Source organism: Hyperoodon ampullatus (assembly GCF_949752795.1).
Source record: "Hyperoodon ampullatus genome assembly, chromosome: 15".
Classification (NCBI taxonomy): Eukaryota; Metazoa; Chordata; class Mammalia; order Artiodactyla; family Ziphiidae; genus Hyperoodon; species Hyperoodon ampullatus.
Genome location: NC_136928.1, coordinates 74,554,669 through 74,571,115, shown reverse-complemented (window position 1 = coordinate 74,571,115; position 16,447 = coordinate 74,554,669). Strand labels below are relative to the sequence as shown.

General features: G+C 49.8%; 1 protein-coding gene across 1 annotated transcript; it reads right to left on the bottom strand.

The window, feature by feature from the left end:
• Positions 1-12,983: 12,983 nt before the first annotated feature.
• Positions 12,984-14,499, bottom strand: OSR1 (odd-skipped related transcription factor 1; the record flags this gene model as incomplete). The annotated part of the gene is made up of 2 exons (XM_079720980.1): positions 12,984-13,119; positions 13,832-14,499. The coding sequence occupies 2 exons, from the start codon at positions 14,497-14,499 to the stop codon at positions 12,984-12,986; spliced, it is 804 nt and encodes a 267-aa protein (XP_079577106.1).
• Positions 14,500-16,447: the final 1,948 nt, after the last annotated feature.

The following is a 16,447-nucleotide window of genomic DNA, read 5'->3' as shown; positions in this document are numbered from 1 at the left end:
GATTCTAGGTCCCTGGGGAGAAGGGAAGGGAGGCAGGGGAGGGGCTCTGTTTGTTTTCAGAGGGAGGGAGACTCTCACAGGTGTCTCTGAAATCACCCTGCCCACGGGAATGCTTTCAAGTAAGGCAGTTTCTTTGCACAACCTGGAGGCAAGCCTCCTGGGCCAGAGGGGAGCCTGCCCCGAGGGCTGCATGAGGCACAGAGTCAGCTGTACACCCAACTGTCTAGCTGTGCATTTACATGGGGGTTTTCTGGGCACCTCAAAGAGCCCGGCGTTGGCCAAGCAGACGGACGATCACCCCATTGTGTAAAACAATGAAACCTACAAGCTGGGAAGGCAGAATGACGTCACCTGGCTTCCTCAGCGGCTACACCCGCAGTCTCACTGATCCTCCCTCCCCACGGCCTCCTGGCCCGTACCTACTGCACTCCTCAGAGCCATCTACATGGCAGGGAAGTGAACCACTATTAGACACGTAAAGAAAACTCTAAACGTTGCTTTGCATTTTTTCTACCAGTCAAAAATGTGCTTCACAGCCAATTGTGAAACGACCTTAACATCCACAGCGAAAGTCCATGGAATACCTAGCTTTGGCTCACTCCCTAATTTCAGACTCTGAAGTTATGAATAGAAGATGAAATCTGCAAGGTCGTTTCGTGAGTTCCTTATCACATCTAAGAACCAGTCCAGAGATGCAGGGAGAGAGATCCTGTCCACCATGAGGGTGGCGGCAGGGCTTCTTGCCCCCTACAAACGGCCTCATGCAGAAAATCCCATTTTGACACAGCAGTACTGTTGGTATGGTCCAACTACCACTGAGCCCTCTTCCTCTGAAACAGGAAATGAGTTTGCCTTTACTGTTTCTCTAGAAATAAATATTTATGATTCAAATCTTTGTGTTCATCATTTCAAATTTTGTATTTTTATAATTGTTCTTACTTGGAGAGCATTTGGTTTATTTTTATTGTGCTTCTGGGACAAGTCAGAATATCCACATGCTACAGCCTATTTCCTAAAGGTGAGATTGACTTTCTAATTACAATTATTTCAACCCATGTATGTCTGCTACACAGTTCTACAAACCATGTGCGAGGCTTCTGCCTTAATCTGCATGGGTGACATAACTAGATGCCCAACAGCTAAAGAATCAGAGTATCCAGGAGAGAGAAATAAATTTGGTTCTCACTCCTAGCAAAAATGGACATAGTCAATCCTGTAGATGAAGTCTGAAAAATTTTTAATCTATCCTAGCAGTTTTCTGATTCCCTTTGCTAGAAGACATTTTTCAAGACCAGAAGCAGCTGAAAAGCTAGGTGCGTTTTCAGATACTTTTTTTAGGAAAAAAAAAAAAAAGGTAGATAATCTTTAGCAATATTATCTATATTTATGGCACAAATTTAAATTTTCTCTGACAAAAACTGTAGAAGTTAGAAGTGATAAGTATTTTTATTCTCATTGACAGGTAAGGAAATTGAGACCATGGGATGCTACGGGATTTGACTAAGGTGACGCAGCAAAGTTCAGCAATAAACTTGTGCTGAGACTAAGGTCTCCTGCTTCCCAGTTCCTTTTATGTGGCTTATCTGCCAGACTTACTGAAGTGAACGTCAGGTTGTAACACATATATCTGGAAAAAGCACAGACTGTTGATCTCATTTTGTATAACGTCCACACTTAGCCTATTCTCTAGTGCAAGTCATAGACTTCAGTCAGTAAATAATATTAACTGAAGAGAAGTTTTTGCTTTAATAATTATTTTTCTTCCTGACCAAGGCAACAGTAAGAAATCTATCAGGCACAATTTTGGAAGGGAAAAAAAAATCCTATCCCTTTAGGAAATACTTTGACAGTGAAGAAAACTAACCTAATATTTTAGAAAAATTTGGATAGATTCCTGAAATTCCATTGGCAAAAATTAAATGAGGCTTCAAATTCTATGGACAAATGTATATTTAAATTTATGATCTGAAATCCAGACAACGGAGTAGGGTAAAAAATAAATCCATGCTCCCAGCCACTATATACATTAGATTTTTTTCTTTTCATAAACAATGTAATAAAACACTCAGTCTTACTGGATCAAAACTCAAGAGGTTACAGCTAATCTAAAAATATCAATTGTTCTTTTTATCCACAGAGACCCTACATACCAACAATTGAGAGCAGGCAAAAGTTTTGTAATTTTATAATAAAGTACCACTCCACAGCATTTTCTGTCAAAACATAGGGTGATAATTTTGCATTAGGAAGTGTAAAACACCACAGTGTATTAGAGTGGCAACCCAGGATCATCTTAGAACAATAAATGGAGAAGCAATCCCAGGAAGTGGAAATTTGTGGAGAAATCTGTCACTTGGTGTATACTTCTGTAAGGCCAATATTGGTTCACTTAAGCAACAAGATATCCAAAAAGCCACCGATTACCAGGCAGCAAAAACTGAGTGGGGAGCCTGGACTTCCGTCTTTGCCTGGCTGTAAAAAGGTGCTCCCCCCTGCCCCACCCGGGTGTATCAGAGAAGGCGGAGAGGGAAGCCAAACTTACACCAGTACCCAGAGGTCACGAGGCCTTCTACCTACCCCCAGCAGAAGCAACAAGAAGGGACTTGGACCTCGCTCCTCCCAGCCTAGGAGGCGTCAGCGGAGGCCTAGCACCTCCACCAAGTAGTAAGGAAGCACCCCTGTCCTCCCAGGGTGCCCAGGGATCCCAAGTGGGGAGCCTGGACCTTCACCCCCACGTGATGGTAGCAAAGCATAACCTCCCTCTTCCCGAACCAGCGCAGCAAGTCAGAGGAGACTTGCTGAAATAGATTTTGATAAGATCCAGAGTCTCATGACATAATACCAGAAATTTCAAGGGTACAATTGGAAATTACATGTCAGACCAAGAACCAGGAAAATCTTCACTTGAAAGAGAAAAGATAATCGACAGACATCAACCTCACGGTGACACAGATGTTGGAATTAGGCAAGAATTTTAAAGTAGCCATCATAAAAATACTTCAGTGAGCAATTATGAACCCCTGAAACAACTGAAAGTCTCAGTAAAGTAACAGAATATATGAAGAAAACCCATATGGAAATTTTAGAATTTTTTTTTTTTTTTTTTTTTTTGCGGTACGCGGACCTCTCACTGTTGTGGCCTCTCCCGCCGCGGAGCACAGTCTCCGGACGCGCAGGCCCAGCAGCCATGGCTCACGGGCCCAGCCACTCCGCAGCACGCGGGATCCTCCCGGACTGGGGCACGAACCCGCGCCCCCTGCATCGGCAGGCGGACTCTCAACCACTGCGCCACCAGGGAAGCTCTAGAATTTTTAAAAATATAATCATTGAACGTTTTAAAGACAGCAGAACAGAGGGGACACAGGAAAGAAACAGTGAAGTGGAAGAGACAATAGGAACTACCTGAGCTGAACAACAGAGAGAAAATGGCTGAAAAAAAGTGAACAGAACCACAAAAAGCTGTGAGATGATAACAAAAGATATAATATTTGTGTCACTGGAGTCTAAGAAATAGAGGAGAAAGAGAACGGTGTTGAAAAAAGTATTTGGAGAAATTATGGCTGAACATTTTTCAAATATGGAAAAAGATGTAAACCTATAGATTTAAAAATCTGGGCAAAACCCCGAATAGATAAACCCAAAGAAATCCATACCATGAACCATCATAATCAAACTTCAGACAATTAAAGAATTAAAGACCAAGAAAATATCTTGAAAGCAGCAAGAGAGAAATGACACCTCACACAAAGGGCAGAAATAATTCAATCGACAGCAGATTTCTCATCAGAACCATGGAAGCTGGATGGTTCTAGCACAACCTTTTTCAAGTGCTGAAACGAAAGAACTGTTAACCCAGAATTCTGTACCTTGAGAAATTATTTTTCAGGAATGAAGGAGAAATTAAAAAATTCTCAGATACAGGAAAAGTAAGAGGATTTTCCACCACCAGACCTGCTCTAAAATAATGGCTTTGAAACGTTCTCAAAACAGAATGGAAATGATTTAAAAAAAGGAAACTTGGAACGTCAGGAAGAAAGAAAGAACAATGGTAAAAGCAAAAACGTGGCTACATAGACCCTCCCTCTCCTCTCGAGTTGTCTAAATTATGCTTGATGGTCGAAGCAAAAAGCATAGCATTGTTTGGCCTGCATCTCAATGTATATAGAGTAAATATTTAAGACTATTAAGACATAAACAGGGAGCCTAAAAGGAGGTGTCTTAGTTAGTTTGGGCTGCTATAACAGAATACCATCGACTTCTTGGCTTAAACAACAGGCTGGAGGTCCAAGATCAAGGTGCCAGCAAATCCAGTGTCTGGTGAGTTATCTTCCTGTTTTACAGATGGCCATCTTGTCTTCTTGCTGTGTCATCACACGGTGGAGAACAGGCAGGAAGGAAGCAAGCTCTCTCATGACTCTTCTTGAAAGGGCACCAATACCATACATGAGGGCTCTAGCCTCATGACCTAATTACCTCCCAAAGGCCCCATTTCCTAATACCATCTCACTGGGGATTAGGATTTCAACCCAGGGATTTTGGGGTGACACATTCAGTCCATAACAGGGGGTAAGGTTTCTACATTCACTCAAAGTGGTAAAATGATAACACCAGTAGATCTTTGTGATGATGATATAAATCTATATCTTGATTGTGGTGGTGGTTACAGGAATCTACCCATTACTATTGCTATGTCTGTGAAAAAACAGCATAAGAATATACACACATTGTACCAACATTGATTTTTCTGGTTATGATACTGCATTAATCATTACACAAGACATAACCACTGAGAGAAAAATGGGTGAAGCATGCATGGAACCTCTTTGTACTATCTTTGCAATACCTGTATATCTATAATTATTTCAAAATAAAAAGGTTTTTTAAAATGGGAAATGGTTCTAGATTAAAAGATGCTACAGACATAAACGCAACAAAAATCTACTTTGATTGGATTATGATTTTTTTTAATTCAAAAGGTTGGAACGTTTGGGGAAATTTTAATATAGATGGGATATTTTTGATGATTTTAGATAAAATTATTGTTAGTTTTCTTCAGTGTGATAGTAATGTTGTGGTTATACAGAATAATGCCTTTATTCCTAAAAGATGTGTGCTGAAGTATTTAGGGATGAAATATAATCAAACTAACTTTCAAATGGTTCAAGGAGAAAGACAGCGAGAAACAAATAAAACATTGTCAATTGTTGACTCTCTAAGGAAGGTATGAGGGTGCTCCTTGTACTGTTCTTTCAATTATTTGGTATGTTTGTAGATTTTCATTTTTAAAAAGTTGGAGGGATGGATTGATGGACAGATATGTGAAAGAGCAAGTATAGTAAAATGTTAATTGTGAAATTTAGGCGATGAGTAACTGGGTGTTCATTATAAATTTATTTCAATTTTTCTGTATGCCTGGAAATGTTTAAATTAAAATACTGGGAGGGGGAAGCTGAGGGAACATATCAAAACTCAATGCCCTCCCCCAGCATGCCCAATCCTCCCTGGCCCAGTTAAATACATACTTATCATAATTAAAATAAAACTTATCATTTGTCATGGGAAAAAGCTTGCCTGGCTTCCTGGCTGGAGAAACCCTACCAATGCCTTACACTTTTCCCATAGTGGTAAAGCCCCAGGCAGTGCCATTGTCCACACCATCAAACTGAGAAGTCTCCTCTGAGTATTACTGATTGTCAGGGAGAGACAAACCTGGACAAGACCAGGCTGGGCTTATAGATAATCTGGTTTTCCCAGAAGGTACCCAAAATTTAAAGGAGTTAATGTCCCTTATGTGAGCACCTGAGGCCTAGGAGTACTGAGAAGCATGTTGGTGGTGGTGAAGAGGCAAACGAATTTTGGGTTATGTATGTATGTTGAAAATATACTTATATTGGGGGTATATTTACTTTTACGGGAAATATATATTAGAACTACAATAAGAAAACAACTCCCATCATGGTGGGAGTTTATAACACATTAAGTACCAGAGTTAGGAATTAATAGACAAAGAAATGGAAAAATTAGAAAGAATATAGAAGATATGAACCTTATCATGAAAAAAGATGGATTTTATGATACATAGATCGCTGTAACAGTTGACAAGAACTCTTCACGCTGTCCCACCTGCCTTAAGAGTAACTGCTCAAGTATTTCAGTGTCACCTGAAACGCAACATTGTAAATACCCCAATAAAAATTTTTAAAAAAATTTCAGTGTCAGCTGATCTCTCCAATGACAAGACCATGGAGACTGTTCCTGATAGCGACAGCATCACATCTGCTCTGGTTCTTGGCCTACTGCAGACCTACAGGAGGAGCTACGTGTGCTGTGAGATACTGAAGATATTCTGAACTCTGACTGCACAAAGACGCTCAGCTTCTGACCCAGGTCAATAAGAAGTGAACCAATCTTCCAAGTAAATCTCATTATTTAAGGCAAGGCCCGTATTCTCTGGAAGCTCATTTTCCCTCTCTGGTCCTTGGAGTGGCAAAGAATCTAGCCATTCCTGCCCCATTTCCTCTAGTTTTCTTTCATGTCCCCTGTAAAGTTTCTCACCTCATGCCACCACCTACCTACAGGCTCCAAGTGGTACCCACTGCTGTGAATGACAAAAAGCAATCCATCCCTGCACCTGTCATGACAAAACTCCTTATCTTATCTCCCCAGCAAAGGAGTTCAATCAAACCAATCATCAAAAATAAATTAATTACGCTTTATACCTCCCCAGAGATTGCTGAGCTAAATGAGCCAGCTAAGTGTTTGGAAAGGAAAAACAAAGCTCTCAGCCAGTTCATCCCATCTTTCATCCATCTCAAACCATCCCACTTTTCTGGGTTAGTCCTTCTATATTCTTATTGCTGGAGCTGGAACCGGCACTGGCCAGGAAAAATGGCCAAGAATGGAAGAACAGATGAATGGATGAAGAAGATGTGGCACATATATACAACGGAATAGTACTCGGCCATAAAAAAAAGAAAGAAAAAATGCCATTTGCAGTAACATGGATGCAACTAGAGATTGTCATACTATGTGAAGTAAGTCAGAAAGAGAAAGGCAAATGCCATATGATAGCAAGCATACGTGGAATCTAAAATATGACACAAAACGAACCTATCTACGAAACAGAAACAGACTCACGTATATAGAGAACAGACTTGTGGTTGCCAAGGGGGACGGCATTGGGGGAGGGATGGAGTGGGAGGTTAGGGGTAGCAGATGTAAGCTATTATACACAGGATGGATAAACAACAGGGTCCTACTGTATAGCACAGGGAACTAACTATATTCAATATCCTATGACAAACCATGGTGGAAAAGAATATTTCTTAAAATGTATACATATGTATAACTGAATCACTTTGCTGTACAGCAGAAATTAACACAACATTGTAAATCAACTATAGTTCAATTTTTAAAAATGGCAGCAGATGCCACGGCTTAGGCGGCTGGGGGGGTGACACAAACATTCCTGCAAATATGTCCATGTGATAGTATCGTGTGACCAGCTTTTCTGTGGGCTAGGACAATCTAGCACAAGTCAGAGGAAGCACAGATCCAAAGGAGACTACCCAGGGAGGTGTCTGCAGAGTGAAAGACCCCCTGCTACTTATTCAGTGACACCTGCCACATACATAGGCCCCTGCCCTGCCCCACACCTCAGTCTGCCCCCGGGGGGGATTTTTTTTCTCCCTAAGCATATGCCTCAAAGGAGTGGTGTGAATGGGGCACTTACATTTTGTCACCAGACTTCCTCTCTCAACCAAACATAATGATAATCTGTGAACGGATTAATCCATTTGTCTCCATGGAATTAAAAAAAAAAGTCTTCTTTCCAGTTTTCCAGAAGGTTTCAAGACCACCAGTCCAGGTCACATACCCTTCTTCCATCCCACTTCAGGATCCCTGGGCTATGATAAAGTGGAGATGAAGATTCTCCTAGGAATAAGGCAGCTTGGGAGGCAAGTTACTTCAGGAGGCTGAGAGAAGCTTTTCTAATAATACTTTTACACGGTGCTTCAAAAATGCCAAAGTTGTTCTGCAACGCATTAGGGTCCAGTTTTGGGTTCAAGCAGTTAACAAATGACTGAGAACACATGTATGACTTTGACCTCTACATTAACTGAATGAGGTAAGTGGGAAGAGTATTATCACCATTATGAGGCTCAGAGAAGTGTAGGTACTTTGCCCAAAGCTTGGGAGCAGCAGGAAAACCTAGAACTGGATCTTCAGGTCTCAAAGGAAACACAGCTTCTAATTCCTCCTGTGCCACTGACATGAGGTTTGATCCCCATGAGATATGAATCTCATGTCCCTTGTGAATTTTTTATCTGAAACACGCAAACTGGGCCCAACCATCAGTGTGGCCCTAGAGGTGGCCCCAAAAGCCGGACTGGACGCGTAGGGTGGGTGACCAAGCCTGCGCCTCTAAGAGCTCCGCCCCGCCGGGGGCTTGAGACCTCTGCCTCAGAGACCCGGGTGCCCGAAAAGGCTGGGGACGTACAAGACTTTCTGATCTAGGGCAGGGTCCGGCCGCACCATCCCTGCCGGCTCGAATCCCAGGAATCTCCGTCGGACCACGGCTGCGCTGGATTCGAGACGCCAAAGGAACTCCATGGGTCTCCAGCCCGCATTAAACCCGGAGCTGCCCTCTTCTCGTCAGCATCTCTGGCGCTCACATACGCCAACAGCTGGATGTGCCCGCCGGGCCAGTGTTACCCCGAGTTTGTGAGCCCTGAAAGTGCGACAGAAGTCGGAAGCGACAGCCCGCGTCCGCCTGAAGACACCGCGCCCCCGCGCCCACTGCTCGGGGTGGTGAGCTCCGGCTGCGCCTGCGCGCCGGGCCTGCGCAATGGGCGGGGAGGCGGACGGGTGGGGCCAGGTGGGCGGGGCGAGTACCCCACGGCAGCTGGTGCTTTGAAACCCTAGGGCAGGGAGACTGTTCTAAACCACCAGATCCCGGAGGCGGAAGCTGCTGGGCACCCTCCTTCACTAAGGGCACCTGCCAAAGCTTCGGTTCTGCGGATTCTGTCGGTGGGGACGAACCGATTCTTGGCGCACCTGTGGGCAGGATTTGAGGGGCGGGACCGGGAAATGTGGGAGCAAGTGTCACTGCTCCAGGTGTGGCCCATCTGTGACGTCATGGAAGTACGTAAATGAGATACCGATGTAGACGTCGCGGATCCCTTGCGCTCTTGCCAGAGGCCTGTGTGACATCACTGTGTCATCGGGAGGATGCCCTGACGTCACAGTGCCATAATGTTCTGGGAGGTGGGATGGGACGCCTTTGAGTCGGTTCTACGGACGCCAAGGTTCCAGGGGAGGGGGTGGGGATGATATCACAGGTCCCACGTTCTTGCAGATGAGGTGCCGTCCGGGAGCCCTAGACCATCTTACTGCGTTTCTCCCTCCCCCCAGGACCCTATACTAGCCCTGAATCCCGAGACAAGGAGGAAAAAGGCCCTTCGTGCGCCCCAAACCCCTAGCTACATTCCGGAAGGAGGGGGTAGAACCTGAACCCTTCCTCTAGGAAGGAGCCCCTGCGGGCTGTTCTTTCCCCCAGGGCGCTCCTGTTCTCCTCCCAGAGCGAGCGCTAGGAAGCTCCAGGCTGCGCCGAGGGTCTCTCGCGCCTTCTACCCGCCCAGCAGAGAAGTCCAGCCGGGTAGCTGCCCCACCTCCTGCGCTAGAGACGAATCGCAGGCCTCGCAACTTTGGGAAGGGCCCCAGCCGAACTCTCATCTCCTTCCCTCTCGAAAACCGGCCTGAGCCACGCTGGGCATGTGAGGCCAAAGGAGACTTAATGTCTGAAAACGGGGGGTGGGGGGTGGTTCAGAATCTTCCAGAGGTGTAGCAGGAAAAAATTGGCCACCTGTGGAGTGGACAGGCAATAAAACACACCCAGCATTTCTGACCGTCTCGTTGCCTTTTCATGCGACCCACAGAGTAGGATCAGGGAATTGTAGCCTGTGTGGGGTCTGGTGGTCCGCGACCCAGGCTTGCCCTTCCATTTGCAGTCGCTGTTACTGCAGTGTATGAAATCACTGCCATGAGGATAGACTGCAGCCAGCTACGCTGCTAAGTGGTTTCTGCGTCCACCAAGATGATAGAGGCATTGAGAACAGGCTGGAGGTCTCTGGGCAGCACCCTGTCCCACTCCCACCCCATCCCCCAAACCTCTGCGCTTAGGAATTCATTCTTCCAAGGACGCACACTCGGTGCTGGAAGTCTCTCCGTGGCAGGGCCTGGGGATGGAGGGGCGGGGATTCATGGTATCAGAGGTGGGTGGGCCAGAAAGGAAAACCCTCCTTGGCAAACCTCCGCATTTCACAGTCCTTACTAAGTCCTTGAGTTGGGGCAGAGGTTCTTTGTGTCCTGGGGAGGTGGGAGGTGGTGCAATGTGAGGGACACGGGGCAGCAGCAGTCAATCCCTGAGGAAAACGGGCTCCCTAAAACAGTAAAGGAACTGAATGAGGCACTCTTTGAGGTCCTCAGAGGTGATCAAAGCTCTCCGTAGTGGAGTGTGTGTGTGTGTGTGTGTGTGTGTACCCACGCCCTGTTCTCATCTTGGAACAATCACTTAAACGGGCGAGTAAAGGAACAGATGTGGCTTCTCCCCTGGGGTGCTAACACAAGTCGTGGCCAAGCGCGACCCATACGACAGCCTGCGCTGCCTGGGCCCAAGCCGTCGAAGCCCCAAACCCTGTGACTAACCCTCCCTCCAGATGCCCAGAGGTCACAGTTCTCTGGGATACGGGCTCCGCTCTCTCTTGGGGCGAGTCCTTTTGGACCCGAGGGGTAAGAAGGCTTGGGCTCTTGCTTGACTAGCGGAGATCCCATAGGCCGGTCCAGAACCTGCAGCGCCCCGCCCCTCGTTCTCAGTGGGTCCTGGGACCCGTCAAGAAGGTTTGGAGGGCAAGACCAGATGCAGACAGGACCTGCGGCGGAAGTTACTCGGGGTTGCGGGCAGGACACCGCGAGGTGCCCCGATTCCTGGGCCGCCCCTCCAGGCCTGTCCAGCAGGGGGCAGCGTGGCTCCGAATGCTGAGGGCAGGACTCGTCCACGCCGTCCGGGCCAAGGCCACAGAGATAAGTCGGGTTCCCGCACCGCCGAGTTCAAGCCCGCCGAGGGCGGGGAGGCATTCCCAGAAGAGGTGAGGATGGCGCAGCGAAAGCCTAGAGCGTTTTAACTCCTGCGGCCCCGGCACACTTTTTCAGACCGAGGACTGGTAGTCCCTGTTGCAGGTAAGCTCGGCCCAGCTGTCTCCGCGGTCGCTGAGCGCCGGGCACAGAAGCCCGAGAGGCTGCGCTCGGCTCGGGAAGGGCCGCGGGCGCCACCGCCTGAGCCGCCGCGCGGTCAGGATGCTGGAGCTGGGGGAGCCCCGCCCCGCCCCAAGCTGGAGAGCCCCCTGCTGCCTGGCCTCTAATTGTGGGAAAACTAGGCGCCCCAGGGAAGGTTCAACTTGTGGAGGGCCGACTCAGATTTCTCCTCCGAAACTCCCCGGGCCTCCCAGGGAGCCCGCCCCCGCCATTCCTGACAAGGCTTTAAAACGGCAGGAATCTTTGCGGGCGTGGAGCCGGGATCCGGGCAGGGGACAGGCCCCAGCCAGAGAATTGTGTCAGGGGGCTCCTAACAGAGGGAGTGATGTAGTTCTCGGGCTTTGGGGAGGCAGCGGTGATTATGTATTTGTAGCCGCGTATTGGGGCCCGGGGGACGGTACTGGTCTGAGGCAGTCCGTGAGGGCGCTTCCTTCCCTCCCCAGTGCAGCAGCAAGAGGCCTGGAGGGAGGCTTTTCGTTGGGGAGGTGGGTGACGTTCTCTTCCCTTGGTGGACCCTAAGCGACCCCGACACCCGGGGAGGTTGGGATTTCTCACAGCCGATGTATTTATTGGCCGCAGGCTCGGCTTCTTTGTAAACTCGGAGCCCTTCGGAGATGAGGACTGGGGAGACTGAGACCCTCAGGCCAAAGTGGAGGAGAAAAGTCAGAAGATAAATATGGGCGGGGTCCGAGGTTGCCCCACACCGGGAGAGAGGAGGGCTGCTCCACCCACCCCAAACCGCTGACGCTGATTAGGGGAAAGTTGTTGAAGTGGGACAGGTTGGCTTGGGCAGCGAAACCCCGCTCCTGTCAAAGACAGGAGCCGCCCAGTTTCTTGCATTTGGGAGGGAAATGACCCATCCTGCAATGCCTGTAAAATAACCGTTTATTTAATATTTTTAAAAACTCCAGTGATAAATGTCCGTTACCGATGGTCAGCATAAAGTGCCAATCGCAATACATCGTCCTGCTCCTAGCCTTCTGCTCGCTCGCGGTGATGGGGCAGCGGAGCAGGGGGGCCGGGGGCCGGGTCCCCTCCAGCCCCAGGGCCCGAGGCCCTCGCCCCGCCGTCGGAGTCCGGGAGCCCACGGCCCGCTGCGCGGCAGGAGCTGGGAGGGGCGCTCCCCGGCCCCGCGATCCTGGGGCCCGGCGGCTGAAGCAGATACAGGGATTACACTTTTGCAGGCTCCCAGGGGTGGGGTCGGAGGCGGGAGGAGGGCTTGGAGGCTGCGAGAGAGCACAGAACTTCTTTTCCTCTCTCCTCTCTCTCCGCAGTCAGAGTTACAAGCTTATATGGTCAAAGAAAAAAAAAAAAGAATAAAGAAAACGTATAAAATAACAATAGAAAAAGTAATACTTCTGGGAGAGGCGCCGCTGCGGCTCCGCGAAGCTTTCGTTCTTTTTTCTAATGCAGTTTCCCTTCCGCCACGTGAGTACCTCCTTTTGGCCAAGAGTTTAGCCACGTCCTGGGGGAGCCGCCCGGGCGGCCGGGGTCACGGCCCGGGGCGGGGCTCTGGAGTTCAGCGCGCGCCCGGGCCCCGGGGGACGCGTTTGGGATGGGGGAAGGTCCCGGGAGGCCCTCCCGCTGCCCGCCAGAGTCGCCTTCGGCTTCTGGTCCCTCTGGAAGAGGGGACGGCGTGACCCAGGGTCCGGGTGCCCCGGAGGCTCTGTTTAGCATTTGATCTTGGAGGTTTTGAGCTCCTTCACCTGTGAGTGTAGCGTCTTGTGGACAGCGAGAGTCCTGGACTGGCAGAATCCTTTCCCGCACTCTTGACACTTGAAAGGCTTCTCTTTGGAGTGAATATATCTGAGGGCAAAAGCAGACCGAGAATTAATCTTTGCAAAATGACCCAATGTTATAAATATTATAAATAGTTATCCAAGACCCCCTCCCACTGCAATGAGGAGCTTGCCCTCAGAAGAAAGGAGGTTTGGGAGTAGCTAGTGTGGAGCAGGGAGGTGAAGGAGACACCTCCGTCTGCGCCGTGCACAGGTCCAGCTAGGCCGACCCCTGCCTTCCTAACCGGGGGGCCAGCATGGCCTCCTTGTAAGGCCTGAGTCAACACTGAAGGTGAGTGAGGGGACCTGGGTGGGACAATTTGCTGGAGCTGTGCTGTCCCAAACGGTAATCACCAGCCACATGTGGTTATTAAAATTCAAATTAGGTAAAGCTGAAAAGTTAGTTTCTCAGCTACGCTAGTTGCCCATTTCAAGGGCTTGATTGTCTTTTGTGCCACGTATCACTTTTCATCATCGCAGAAACTTCTATCGCACAGCGCTGCAGAGGGAGGAAGCTGTGCATGCCTGTCTGGGGCTTGGGTCCTATTCCTCGCATGTTCTCTCCACCCTTGCTCCAGGAGCCCATCCCTGAGCTTTGCTGGTTTCCTTCCCGATTTGGGGGAATCCCAGAAACTTAGGAGGCTTGGACTTGGTAGGGGGTGGGTCTCGCATTAGGGAGGAGGCTGGTGAGGACACAAGCAGACAGCCAGCTCTCTTCTGGGCCACCCGCAGTACCGCACCTGTGGTCTCGTAGGTGGTCTTGCCTCCGGAAGGCTTTGTGGCAGATGTCGCAGGTGTAGGGCCGCTCGTCCGTGTGCGTCCGCTCATGGATGAGGAGGTTGTAGGACTTCGTGAAGTGGCGGCCACAGAATTTGCAGACGAACTCCTTCTTGGTTTTGGAAGGCAGGCGTCCCCTCGTGGCCTTCTTTTCTGGGGACAGCTTGGTCACATCCAGGAGGGCGCCCAGCCCACCGGCGGGGGACCCGGGACCCTCTCCCCGGCCAAGCTTGGACGGATCTTCTTGCGTGGCCGCCAAGGCCAGGTTGGCAAAATCAAAGCGCGGCTTGGTCTTGAGCACCGCGGGGCCGCTGCCTCCAGCGGTGATCTCAGGCTTGGGCTGGATGACGTGAGGGAACCAGGGGAAGGCGGGCAGCTGGAAGCGCGCGTCCACCAGGCTGGACACGGCGCCGGGCACTTTGGAGAAGGAGGACCGCGGCAAATGCATCGCGGGGTAGCCCAGCGTCCACTGGTGCAGGTGCACGGCATGCAGCGCGCTGAAACCATACAGATTGGGCAGGTGGTCCGAGGGCACCGTGGGCAGGCCGTTCACTGCCTGAAGAAAAGAGTAGTTGGTGAGCTGCAGAGATGGGTGGATGGGCACCGGTGCTGGCAAGGTTTTGCTGCCCATGGTCCTCGTTGCAGTATGTTCTCAATCTCGATCTGCAAGGAAAAGAAGAGGGGAGGGGAGAGGAACAGACAAGTTCAGGGTAAGTGCCCTCCTTCTGAGTTCCAGCCCAGCCACACCTTGTCTGTCCCCCAGAGCCAGAGCTGGGAACCTAAGACCCCACCCATGGAGCTCACTGCCCTCACCGAGAAGACAGGAACCCTCAAAATTGCAGGGCTCCTTCCCAATGGCCTCCAGCGGAGACACACAACTTGATACAGAAACCAAACTACATCCTACGCAATGCCACCAACTTAAAACGAGTCTACAGTGTACATGACGCTGAGAAAGGCATAAGCACAGGGAAACTGTCGTGTAAAGACTTACATCCAGGCAAGCCTGAGTCAACAGAGAATTACACTCTCCTGTAAAGATAACAGAAACTTGGAAGCACACTTACACATTCATGTGCAGATAAACAAATACAGAAATGCACGCTGACAGATAAACACAGACTCGCACATTTTGAAGCAGAGTTGACAACAAGGTGCAAAGATAAACTGCGACAAGCGGTATTGTGCTACTAAACAAAATGCAGGGAGGAGCGCTCGTACACACACGGGATCACACCGCACCTACAAAGAGCTCCACAGACAGACAGCACACATACAAACGCCCACCAGTCTGCACATCTCCCAGCTCCTGTGCATTAAGCTCTACTAGCTGACCATCAGTTTGGCTTCTAGAAGCCATGCCATGTTTCTCCTTACAGCTCTCAACATTGACCTCAAATTTGCTTTTCTGTATCACTGTTAAGGAGCCCTTTTGACACCACCCTCTCTGCAGCTCCCTGCGGACTGACTCCCGTCCACAGCCCTTGGGGATCACCTTTGTTTCAGCAAGGACGCTAACAGCCACATTTACTTACTCACTCAAACATCTGCAGTCATGTACAAGGGGGCTTCAGTGCCCTCCCTACCCCACAGGAAAGGGTGGCAGGGGCTTGGGGCTCTCAGGATGTGTGTGCCTGTGGTGAACACCCCCTCCCGGGCAGGTGGGTTTGCCTATGAGCAAGGGCATTGAGGCTGGGCCTCAGCTGCTGTGGGCTACGCACCCTCCAGATGCAAGGCCAGGGAGCTTGAGCAAAGCCAGAGGGGAGTCATGCTGATGTGACAAGCAGTCTCCTGGCCTTCTTGACTCTTGGTCAGGGTCCCCAGCCTCCGTGGACAGGTCTAGACTCGGCAGACAGACCTTTTATGTCTGTGCCTCCCAGACACTCCTAACTTGGGTCTGTCCAGTGGAGGCAAAAACAGGGAGAAAGAAAGGTGGAATTACACAGAAGACCCTGGGAGGTCTTCTCAAGGTCTCAAGTGCCGAAGTCCATCTCAAGAAGTCACTGGGGAGCAGGGTGCTTGGGACTCACTTCTCCTTGCCTGTCTCAATCACCTGCCTCCCACTTCTCCCTTTACTCCTTATTTCCCCTCTCCTCTTCCTCAGATCTTTCTTCCAACCTGCAGCAGGTCCCCATCCCTGGGCTTCCCTGCTCTGTACCCTCCTTCACAGCACACACTGACACCACCCAGACAGCTTCGGAAGCCTAGCTTACCCTCAGCCCAGGCCCCTCAGGCTCGGGCTGCCTTTCACTACAGGGAAGCTTTGAACGTGAGGGCAGTGCCGTGCAGTTCCCAGGAGGATTGAGGACACTATTGACCTAGAAGCCCTTCCCCCTGGAAGCCGTTGGGGAAGGTCACTCTCGGTGTGGTGGGCCCTAAGGAAAGGGGCTCTGCTGGGGGTGGAGGGAGCAAAACACCCAGAGCCGGCAGAGACCTCCTCGCGCAGGCTAAATCGCATGAAAACCAAGTCGGACCGCAGCAATTAATTCGGCCTGGGGCTCAGGGAGGCACAAATCTGCGTGGGAGCGCGGAGAGAGGACCCGGGCGGCGGAGCCCTGGCCTCCGTCAGCGGTGTTCTC